At 36.2% G+C, this 12,535-nt stretch overlaps 1 protein-coding gene across 4 annotated transcripts in view; it reads left to right on the top strand.

The window, feature by feature from the left end:
- SCFD1 (sec1 family domain containing 1) overlaps positions 1-12,535 on the top strand; it is a 107,906-nt gene that overhangs the window by 63,178 nt on the left and 32,193 nt on the right. For all 4 annotated transcript variants that reach the window (XM_017895886.1, XM_017895887.1, XM_017895888.1 and 1 more), the window contains 2 exons: positions 5,133-5,229; positions 10,465-10,535. In XM_017895886.1, the coding sequence (XP_017751375.1) occupies positions 5,133-5,229; positions 10,465-10,535 (168 nt within the window). The remainder of the gene's footprint in view (positions 1-5,132; positions 5,230-10,464; positions 10,536-12,535) is intronic.

Here is a 12,535-nt window from a genome sequence, read left to right as displayed (position 1 = left end):
ATGTCCATCAGTGACAGACTGGATTAAGAAAATGTGGCACATATACACCATGGAATACTATGCAGCCATAAAAAAGGATGAGTTTGTGTCCTTTGTAGGGACATGGATGCAGCTGGAAACCGTCATTCTCAGCAAACTATCACAAGAACAGAAAACCAGACACCGCATGTTCTCACTCATAGGTGGGAACTGAACAATGAGATCACTTGGACACGGGGAGCATCACACACCAGGTCCTATTATGGGGAGGGGGGAGGGGGGGGCGATAGCATTGGGAGTTATACCTGATGTAAATGACGAGTTGATGGGTGCTGATGAGTTGATGGGTGCAGCATACCAACATGGCACAAGTATACATATGTAACAAACCTGCACATTGTGCACATGTACCCTAGAACTTAAAGTATAATTAAACAAAAAAGAAAAATTATGTCATCTGCAAAGACAAAAAAGAAATGGGAATTATCGCTAGCGGTGAATAGAGTTCCAGAACAGTAGTGTCTATAGCTAGACTGGGGAGAGAAATAGTAAACAGAAGGAAAAATCCCTGCAATTAATTATATGAAGGAAAAGGGAATTTGTTTTGTGTCCTTTCTTGGTCATCTGGCAAATGTCCCAGGTTATGGATTTTCAAAAAGCAAACCATGTGTACTACCTGTACTTCTCAGATAAGTGTTTGTTAGAGACAAGTCTCACTATGTTGCCCAGGCTTCTGTTGAATTCCTGTACTCAAGTGTTCCTCCTGCCTCAGCTTCCTGAATAGCTGGTATTATAGGTGCATGCCACGGTGTCCAGCTTTAGCGTCAGATAAGTTTTAAGATTATTCCTTTTTGGTGAGAGAAGGGACAAACTAGTTTTAGAAAGTGCTCCCTTCCTTTGTTCTTTCCAAACCCTGTGGGCCGTGGCCAGTCAAATGTCTAACACAATCTGTATATGTGCGTATGTGTGCACAGCATGTTAATGTTCATTTGATGTAATATAAATTGAGGCAATGTACTGAAAAATGAATGTAAAATCAGTCTGATTGTTTACCTAATGACCAAAATTTGGAGAAAAGCACTAGAATTTTTTAAAATGAGATTCCTCCCATAGAATGTCCTTGTAAAAGGATTTTTGAGAAATGCATGGCTCTCAGAGTTTATATTCATTATATATAATCTGCATTCCATGCTTTTGATTGTCTAGAATGTTCCCCTTTTACTCACTTATTCTTAATATTTATTGAAGCTACCAAAGAATCTCAGTTTACCTTGACCTTGTTATTTTGTTTTATATTTTTAATTTGTTCATTTTTTATGTCACTCTTATTACCCAAACTGTATTCTTTTGAGCCCATGTTGTATAAGAAGAATTAATCTGTGGAATTACAGAATTTGTTTCTCTTAGTGTTTTTCCTCATTTCAGGAATTTGAGAAAAGGCCCATAGAAGGAAGCAATAAGTTGTTCTTGAGGGTAGTGTAATTTTCCCTATTATCTATGGTATACATTAGAGTATGACCTGGATTTGAATCTCAACTCTACTACTACTACTCCGGTAATCTTGAACAAATACATGTTTCTGTATGTCTGTTTCTTCATCTTTAAAGTGAGATTAATAATTCCTAGCTCATAGTTTTATTTGGAGAATTAAATGAGATAATGTAAGTTAGTAATTTTTGAACCCTGTTCTCTGGTACCCTAGAGACATAAATGTATGGAGACATTTAATGGATCACTTATATCTATTTTGTGTTTAGGGTTCTGCAGAAGATTTGGTGTGAGAAAGAGGGTCCTGAGGCTCTCTCTTTAAAAACACTTGAAAGCCATAGTTGTAAGTAAAGTGCCTTACACATGGTAGGTGCTGAAGAGATACTAGTTCTCTTATGCAGGTTAGAAAATCTGTATAGCACATCACTCCTTTTCCTCTTAGATGGTGCTCCCTCGTAATCAGTATATTAAAGGGCTGTTACTTTTAACAGCTTTATTGAGATGTAACATACATACTTTGCAATTCATCAATTTAAAACATATCATTCAATAGGTTTTAGAATATTTACAGAGTTGTTGCAACCACAATCTAATTTTAAAGCATTTTGTCACCTCTAAAAGAAACCCCCTACCTAGTGCCAATCACATTAAGTTGTTTTTAGACCCTATTTCCATTGTTCATTAGAAGTTGATGTTATAAGTAAGTTACTACATCTCAAAAGGAGCAAAATGAACCAAATGCCTGTACTTAACATAAGTCAGTGATTTTTTTTTTTTTACTGATTTATATAGTTACAGAAATTAGATTCTGCTGTGGCATTTAGCATATTTAGATTATTTATTTATTTATTTATTTAGAGACAGGGTCTCACTATGTTTCCCAGGCTAGTCTCAAACTCCCAAGGCTCAAGCGATCCTTTTACCTCAGCCTCCCACGTACCTGAGACTACAGGCATGTGCCATCGCACCTTAGCATACTGAGTTTTATATATTCAGTCACAAAAGACTAGATTATTTACGTTTTCCACTTCCAGAAGTTCATTCATCTACTTTCATGACTTTTAAAAATGATTGCTTGGTCTGTATACGTCCTGTTCTTGGTTTTGAAATTCAACAAATGCAGGTGCTTGTTATAAGCCAGGTGCTGTGTTAGACTCCTAGGGTTAAACAGTTAATTAGACATGCTCTAAGGAGTTTACAGTTTTAGACACATAAACAAAGGACAGTAATATACTGTGATCTTTGTTATTATGATGAGGTGTATAAAGTGCTATTGATACACAGATAAAGGAGTAATGAGTTATTTTGGCCAAGGAGCACAGTGGGAGAGGGTCAGAAAGGGGAGAGAGCAGGGATTAAAGGAAGAGTTGCAGAAAAGCTACAGAGAAGGTAGATCTTGAATGAATAGAATTCACTGAGTAGATGGTAGAAGAGGAATATATTCTGCAAAAGCTAAGAGAATAACTTGAGCCTAAGACTAGAGAATTAAAAGCAAACAAAGTATTTAATGAAAAGTTAAAAGTTTAATGAAATAACTATTTGATGTGACTAGAGGAAACTGAATTTAGTGAGTAGTGATAAAATAGAAAAGGTTAGCTGGATCAGAGGGCCTGAAAGTTGGTTTAACACCTTATTTTAGCACCTTTCCCCTTCCATTCCTGACTTCACTCTGCAGATAACAGCTTTTCGCAAGCTAATATTCACATTAATAGTTTCTAGTATCATCATTGTCGTTCCCCAAAGTTTTCTTTTTCTTCTTTCACTACTTTGTATCCCATATCCTTTCTCTCATGTAAATTATTAAATACTCATCTTGTCCTTTCTGTTCCCACAGCCACTACTGTGGTCTTTTTCTTAGAATCTCTTATATTTCTTTTGTTCGTTTTTAATATTATTGGTGGAACTTTCTCATTTCTAGGACTTTACTTTGTCTCTGTTTTAGTATTCAAAATAACTTTATAGAGTAGCTAAAATAGCTCCTATATCAGAGAGTCTGAAGAATATGAAGGTCTGGAGATTTCATAGATAAGAGCTCACTGATAGGAAACACGCTGATGTAGAATATATTGTTCAGTGAAAGGAAAGGGTGGAAAAGTACAGTATCATACTTCTTGTGTCAGGAAGGAGACGGACATTAGAATACAGACCCTTTGCTTATATTTGCACAAAGAAACTAAAAACCTAGAAGAAATAATATTAAAAAAAAAAATACCTATAGAATCAGGTAGAAATGGGGTGGAAGAGGACAAGGATGAAAAATAAGACTTCTCAGTATATGTCTTCTTATGTTGTATTCATTTTTGAACTGTCTGGATATTTAATCTATAAAACTTTGGCCTTGCATGCCACTCCAAGGGAGTGGGAGTGAGAGGACTCTGATTTCTTCTTGCTCCATATATGAAATTCACTCCTTAGTCTACTATTGAGATGTTTCTACCTTGTTGTGCCTTGGCATGATCTGTTTAACTGAAATGAACTATATCTGTGTCCCTAAGTCACTTTCAGACTTCAACTCAGAATGTATCACTTCCTCCTCAATTGGCTATTTATTTCATTCTGCCTTTTAGCATAATGTATTTATGTTGTATATTTGTATATCGGTTCTATGTTGGTATTCCTATAAATCCTAATTTATTTCATGAATGGTTTCTACTCCCACTTTGATTGTTTACACCTTTAATTTTAAAATTGATTTTATAATTTCATGAATGGTTTCTACTCCCACTTGATTATTAACACCCTCAATAATATCTGAATTATCTGAAGCATAACTTAAGAGATATTTGATCATTTTATTTGCTTTTGAGGATCTTAATATGTTAACTTTATTTGGATAATTTTAATCAACAAAATTTTCAATTAGGAGACGTCTCACACAGCAAAATTTTACGTTTCCATTATCTTAAACTTAAAGATATTAAACAGGAAAACTAATAAGGAAAGTTTTAGTTTTATAAAAAAAACAAAAGGACAATAATTTAGTTAAGGTAACTTTCCATCCAGTTAATGTGAATGTATGTGGATTTGCACACTAAAGTAGTAAACATAACTTGACCACCTGACATGAATTTTGCGTGGAGTACAATATGATTTGTATGCCAGTAACCAATGCAGTAAGTAAGAATTGTGTTTTTATCTTTGCTAATATGTGTATGGTATGCAGAATTACTGCTGAATTTATCCATCAAATATGGTAAACAAAATAATCTATTTTTTTCCTATATTAAATATATATTCAAAAGTATTCAAAAGTAAGGCACTTTAAATTCTGTTAAGAAATGAAGGCCGGGCACAGTAGCTCACACCTATAATCCCAGCATTTAGGGAGGCCGAGACAGGCAAGATTGCTTGAGCTCAGGAGTTCAAGACCAGCCTGCACAACATGGCAAAACCCCATCTCTATAAAAAATACAGAAAAATTAGCCAGGTGTGGTGGCACATACCTGTGGTCCCAGCTACTCGGGAGACTGAGGTGTGAGGATCACATGAGCCTGGGAAGTTGAGATTGCACCACTGTACTTTAGCCTGGTACTTCTGAACTGTACTTTTGACCTGTCTCAAAGAACATGTCTTAAAATTGATCATAGAAAATAGAAATTTACAAGGTAAGTAGACCAGCATGTATTTTAATGACTTATTATATTCTCATATTTATTTTGAAACAGGCAAGAAAATTGGATGTATATTTTGAATATGAAGAAAAAATAATGAGCAAAACTACTCTGGATAAATCTCTTCTAGATATAATATCAGACCCTGATGGTAGGTACCAAAAATTTGAGGCTAATATAAGTTTCATATCTGATGAAACCAGCATTTTCAATTGAGTAAACTGAATAGAATTGTTGTTTTTCTGACAATCAGTGCTAATATCAAGATAATTAGCTATTTTCTGGGAAAATTTTACAACTTAGCAGCACCTATAGTGGAAAAATGATTTGCATTTCATTTCATTGAACTTTTATTTGATAGTATTTAAGCACTTTTTATATTCATTTGTTTAAGGTGGCATATGTAAAGCTTAATTTCTACTGGTTCCAGGAAGATTTGAAGGTATAACATTCAAAGCAGGTGTCTCTAAGTGATTCGCTTCCTAATTACTTTGGTCTACCCTCAGTTTCCTGAAAAGATGAATCTAAAACTAAATTCTGTTTTACATGTTTAGGGAATTTACTTTTAAAGAAACTCTATGGCCAGTCACTTTAAATATTTGTATGTTAGATTTTCTTAAAATATAACTATTTGTACTTAGAAAATATGATCTATGGAGGCCAATATGTTAAGTGAAATAAGCCAGGCACAGAAAGACAAATATCATGTGTTCTCACTCATTTGGAGGCTTAAAAAGTAGATCTTATGATGATGGAGTTACCAGAGGCCAGGAAAGGGAGAGAGGTGGGGGGATGGAGGGAACAAAAAAATATAAAACTTTTTTACCACTGAACTGTGCACTTAATAATCCCAGTACTTTGGGAGCTTGAGGCAGGAGGATCGCTTGAGCCCAGAAGTTTGAGACCAGCCTAGGCAATAAAGCAAGACCCCGTATACACACAAAAAAATGAAAAAAGTTAGCCAGGCAGGACGGCATGCCTCTGTAGTCCCAGCTACTTGGGAGGCTGAGGATCCCTTGAGCCTAGGAGTACAATGTTGGAGTAAGTGGTAATCACACAACTGTACTCCAGCCTGGGTGGCAGAGCAAGACCTTGTCTCAAAAAAAAAAAAACCACAGGCAAAAATAGTCAAAAACATTTTAATGTAATCCAATTGTGGCTTTTAATTATAAAGATTGTGGGATCTACATAGAGTCTTAGACTCTGAAATTCCCTAAACTTTAGAGACCTATAGATCATTTCAGAATAATTTTGAATTCAAATTTCAGCTTTTTCCAAAACAAATGGAAAGCCTAGGACCCATTTTGCATATAAGCTATTTAAGCTGCATAATGATGGTTTTTGAGTTACAGTTTTGGTATGAAATTTAGACCGTAATCCAAATTAGAAAATAATTTAAAAGTCCAGATTGTTTTATGATTAAAGATTCTATTTATACAAACATCTGAGAAGCCATAAGTATTACTCACACTTTTAGAAAGCTAGATTTGTGGTGAGAACATAGCATTTTAAAGGTATATGCATTTTACAGTGAAAGAAATTCAACAAGTTATGTGAAGTCCATCATTTCTGAGCTATTCCTTGTTATTTACAGTAATTTTCAAGTAAAGTTGAAACAAAAAAGCATGTTGACAGAAAGGCAATCAGTCCTGCTTTTTCCTTTCCCCTTTCTCAAACGATTTATCCCTAAAGATACTAAGTAGGATAGAGCAAGGTAGGCATTCATACAAAGTAGCAGTCTAGTGCCACTTTGGTCCAGAATAAGATGTTGGAACCTGAGCAAGATGGCTAAGGGCATCCACTCATGGGATAAAGGGAGGATTAGTAATCTGGCATTAGATGTCAAAGTTCAGTAAAGGAAAGCAGAATGTCCACATGTGGGAGTAGTCTAGTAAGGTGTGTGAGAACCCTAACAGATTGAGGAGGGTTACCCCCACACAGAAACAAACCAGCTTGGGCCTAGGTGAGGTGAGAAGTACATCTAGGTATGTGGATGAGTCCACTGTAGGAAATCAGAGCTCAAGTGAAGTAAGAAGGGCATCCATGCAGCAAGCGGGTGGAAGCAGAGATGGGATATTTGTTACATACAGGTGACTGGCTAGATAAATATATTGGATAATATAAAGAAAGCCCAATTTCCCATTGTCAGAGAAGGAATTTATAAATATATAAAGGGAAAAAATTAGAATGAACCCTGTAGTGTTGGATTGGAATTAGAGGTGTTGGTGTGAACTTAGTGTTTTCACTATATATCTGTTCAGATACAGAAATAAATATAGATTATATGTGGGAGCGGGGGTGCTGTGTACACTCATGTATTCCCTAGCTCTGCTAACTGAAAGGGACTGCAATACCCAACTAGTAAAGATGCTGGCTTATAAATGCAATTTCCACTAGGACTCCTTGGAGAGGTGGCTGATTCCAGAGGTGGGGCAGGGAGCAAAAGTACAAAATGAGTCTGGAACATTTTTGTTGTATCAGAAGGCAGGGAAGGTACTCCAAAAATAATAGAACTTGTCAAAAGAACCCAGAAGTCAACTTGAAGATGACAATTTGAGCATCAAAATAAATAATAACATATTATAACCCACTGATAAAAGAGGATGCCAAGAGTCCATGTGGACATAATAAATGAATAAATTGAAATTTCGTAGGATATTTATGCAGTTTCAGAATACCTCCCCACAAAATACTTATTAGCCATAAGGGAGAAAAAGTAACCGTGCAGTGGAGAAGCCTGATAAATATCTTATTAGGTAACCACAGTGAACATCGTCAGTAAAGAGACATAAAATAGTGGGAAAGTACTAAGCAGATTGTGGAGAGGAAGGAGCTCAGGAAAGACTGAGAGGTAAAGGGCTAGTAGGATTCAGTGCAAAGAACACAGCATTACTGTTGTGATATTCTTGCCTTGGTATAACCTAAATCTAATCATGAAGAAATATTAGACAAAATTTAATTGTGTGATATTCTAGGAAGAAACCAGCCTATAGTCTTAAAAAGTAACCAAGGCCATGCAAGTCAAGGAAAAATGGAGGAACTGTTTCATACAGAAGAAGACTAAAGAGGCATGACAACTGTATGTGGCACGTGATTCTGAAATTGATCCTTTTTCCATAAAATGTACAGTAGACATAATTGGTAAAACTTGAAATAGGATCTGAGGATTAAATGGTGATGAATGTATCATGTAGTATATCACATCAATGTAATGTGTCAGTGTTAATATCACATTTTGCTAATTGTTTTACTGAGGCTGTGTTAGAGAATGTCTTTGACATTTAGGGGTGATGGGACAGCGGGTCAGCATCTTACTCTTAGAATTTCAGGGAGAACAAAAGCTCTCCAAACTATACTTAAAACTTTTCTCTAAAATACACCAGATTACTCAGTAAGGGAATTCTGACTTTAAAGTAGCAGTCAAAGGAGAAAGGTACGTGTGACAGGTTCCAGGCTGTAGCTACAGGCTTTAGAATAATCATAGTTGTAAAGGACACATGCTAACAATTTCAGTTTGGTTTCCCTGTGGTTATGTCATCATAACCATCAGTATGCTCCGCAGCCCTTACCATCAGATTGGTCTTTAAAACCTTAGCAGATGTTCTAAGGCAGTTATTAACACTGTAGCAGTTTTAAAGTATGTTTCCCCTTGAAGAAGAGTGGGAGCTGTTCCTTCTTTAAGCGAAGTAAGTATCTGCTATTAGAAAAGGCTATGCTAGATGCTGAAGATACTTAAAGCGAACTCGGGGACCCACAGGCCCTGAAAACTGAGGGAGGGGAACCTTCCTCTCGTATATTAGAATCTGTGGTCCCAAGTGGGTAGGACAAGCGTCATTACTCTTTTGCCCTTTGTCCTGTAGCTGGTCGATCATAGTTGGAGCAGTTATGGCAAGAAGTGCTCAATGAAGCAGGGTGACCAAAGCCAAAGTTCTCTAGCTGGGGCACAAAAAAGGGAAGGTCAAGGAAATGGGAAAGTACCAGGGAGATTGTGGAGAGGAAGGAGCTCAGGAAAGTAACCTCGTAAAGTTGTTCATGAATTCCTGGGTTCACCCCTGAGCTGCACGTGTATGAAGCTGATCCTAAAAAGCATTTCAAAGACTGAGAGGGGAAGAGTTAGAAGACTACCTCCCAGTCCCCGGACTGACCACTGGTTGGTGGGACAGATCCCAATAGCACTGCGAAAGGTTTTGAAAATAGAATCGATGATGAAAGAATAACCTACAGAAGGCTGGTAAGAACATTAGCCTGTACTGAATCAGGCTAATTACCTGCTAAAACAAAAATATCAGTATTGTCCTAGGATTTAACAAGCCCTGGAGTCTCATAGTCTAATATTCAAAATACCCCAAATACAATATTTATTTGTAGACATGAGAACTTTAGAGAACTTGATCTTTATTTTACCATTATTTGTCATATTCAGGGAGTACAGATAATTAGAGAATGAGTGTTAGTGTTCCAAATCATATAAAAAATAAGTGTCTTGTCAGTCATTATGTTTTGAAAAAAATCAACTAGTTTTTATTCTATAATAAAATACAACAATTCTGAGTTCTTGCATCTTAGGATACACTTTAAAGTGCAACTGAATATTATTTGTCAAGACCAGTGCTTCATCACATTTCCACCAAAGTGCACGTGATAGAAGAACAGACAATAAATAAGTTTCTCTGGATAGTCTTGGACTTCCGGTAGTAAGAGTAGTAACTCAGAGCACTGCAAGCAAGATACTTGTTTGAAATCTTATGTTTTGCCTTAAAATTTGAGGCAGATATATTCTATGTGATATAACAATTTTTTTAATAAAAATATATGGTTTTCCCATTCTTATAGTAATATAAAAGCCTTCAGAAACACGTGTATTTAGGGGCCCCCAATTTGAGAAATATGGCTCTAGGCTCAGCTAGTTGATTTTGTTTAGCCAGCAAAGTTTCATAACCCAATTCCTAGGGTGACCATACATCTAGTTTCCCAGGATAGTCCCACTTTCATACCAGTTGTCCTTATGTAATTGTTAGTGGCACCCCTTTTGCTACCTCAGAAGTATCTGTTTTGGAATTATATGATTACCCTGCTTATATCCTTTCCTTTCATTATGAGTTTATATCTAAAAGGGAAATCTCAACATTATACACAATTTGGAAGATACAATAGAGATGCTGTCATAATCACAGTCCTCTCATCCCACCTCATTTAATCTTTTCTATATCTGTATTTTACATGGTTGTAATTATAGTGCCTGTTACCTTAACTCAGTTAAATCAAGAACCATGTTTTGTTTTGTCACATTTATATATGCCTTGAAATGTAACATACTTGCGTTGACTATAATACATAATAACCACAATTATGAAAATCTTTTTTTAACCTCTTTTCCCCTATGCAGCAGGAACTCCAGAAGATAAAATGAGGTTGTTTCTTATCTATTATATAAGCACACAGCAAGCACCTTCTGAGGTATGTCCTTTATTCAGTTATTGGGAGGAAGGGGAATGCTTATTTGTAGACTACTACAATTCAGATTTTAAAAATAGAAGTACAAGTCACTGCAGCTAAATATCTACTTTATTCCTTTAAAAGAAAAATGGCCAGGCATGGTGACTCACACCTGTAATCCCAACACTTTGGGAGGCCGAGGCAGGCAGATCACTTTGAGCTCAGGAGTTTGAGACCAGGCTGGGCAACATGGCAAAACCCCGTCTCTATTAAAAATACAAAAATTACCCAAGTGTGGTGGCATGCACCTGTAATCCCAGCTACTCGGGAGGCTGAGGCAGGAGAACAGCTTGAACCTGGGAGGCAGAGGTTGCAGTAAGCTGAGATCACGCTACTGCACTCCAGCCTGGGCGACAGAGCAATACTCCATCTCAAATAAAAGAAAAGAAAAGAAATAAAAGAAAAACAATTTGTTAAGACTGCTTCTATGTACTGCTGTATTTTATAGCAACTTTATTGTTACCAGGGGAAACTACCCGTGAAACATCTGACTACTTTTAAGTTGTTGGAATGTGAACTGAATTTAAGTGGCCAAAATTCTTATTTTTGGAAAATAACTATTCTAAACTAAGTTAATCAGATTTGCTGTGCTTTTTGAAAGGTTAACCTTATTTTAAGATTGTTTTAAAACTAATGTCCAATATAGAAAATATAGTCTATTCTATAAAAGAAAATGGTGATTTTGGTATCAGACTTCTTACTGGGTTAGAGACTGTTGACTCTAATTATTTAACTGTATTGTTTTACTGGATGAACAAGAAGCATAAGAACCTCAAGATGACATTTAGAATATGGTTGTTCTAAACTCCATTCCTTTGCCGGTAGCAGTTTTTTTTTTTTTTTTTTAATATCTGGTAAATTGATAGGGTTTCTGTTGGTCAAAAATCTTTCGCATATTAAAATAGCAAAACTAAACCTGCTGTTTGCTCTCAGCCATTCTACTTTACCTTGGGAATACAAAGCTTCACTTCTAATTTTTTAAGAAAGTGTGGTTTTCTTTTTATACGTATCTCTTTCAGGCTAAGATGGGAAGATTACCTGAGGTCAGGGGTTTGAGACCAGCCTGGCCAACATGGTGAAACCCCATCTCTACTAAAAATACAAAAATTAGCTGGGGGTGGTGGCGCGTGCCTGTAATCTCAGCTACTCAGGAGGCTGAGGCAGGAGAATGCCTTGAACCTGGAAGGCAGAGGTTGCAGTGAGCCAAGATTGCGCCACTGCACTCTAGCCTGGACAATAAGAGTGGAACTCTATCTCAAAAAAAAAAGTATCTCTCTCATCAACAGAGTTTTACCTATATATCTCAGGGGATTCTGATAGCTTAATTACAATATTTTTCTTAAGAGTGTATGATTCTAAAACTTAATTCAGTATTCCCTTAATTTAACCACATTATTTTTATTTATTTTTGGTAAGGATTATGTCTTTTCATAAATGTAAGTGATCATTAAGATAGGCTCCTTTAAGTTACACAAATTCAGCCAGACTTATCAGGAAATGAGTAAGGAAGAGTTGGAAAAAACAAATTTTTTTTTGAAGTGCAGGACACCTGTTGTCCAGTTAATGAATCTGGACCCCTAGAATGAAAATGAGATGAGCAACCCAAATCTGCAGCTCCCCTCAGTTGGTATCATTCCCCTTGTGTTTCTGGTTTAGAAATATTCTTGGTCAAACCAAATCATTTAGTGCGTGTCCCAAAGAAAAGCAGTCTATCCCAGCAGTAAAGGAAAAAATAACATTGTTAGACTTACTGAGAAATTTTAAAATACTGTACTTTTATAGGTGATTTGGGAGCCTCTTAAAGGTAATTTTCATTATATGCGATTTTCTTGTCTTGGGTGCTCACGTGGCTACTCATTTAAGACGTGACTCCACTCTACTTGGGTGCCAAGAATTTAAACTCATGCCTTTGGTCTTACTTTTTAATTAATCAAATAACATCTTTCATGAAAGTAAAATTT

This window comes from Rhinopithecus bieti, unplaced genomic scaffold (assembly GCF_001698545.2).
Source record: "Rhinopithecus bieti isolate Rb0 unplaced genomic scaffold, ASM169854v2 scaffold_21703, whole genome shotgun sequence".
Taxonomy (NCBI): domain Eukaryota; kingdom Metazoa; phylum Chordata; class Mammalia; order Primates; family Cercopithecidae; genus Rhinopithecus; species Rhinopithecus bieti.
Note: the sequence above shows the minus strand (reverse complement) of the source record. Positions and strands in the feature narration are given on the sequence as shown.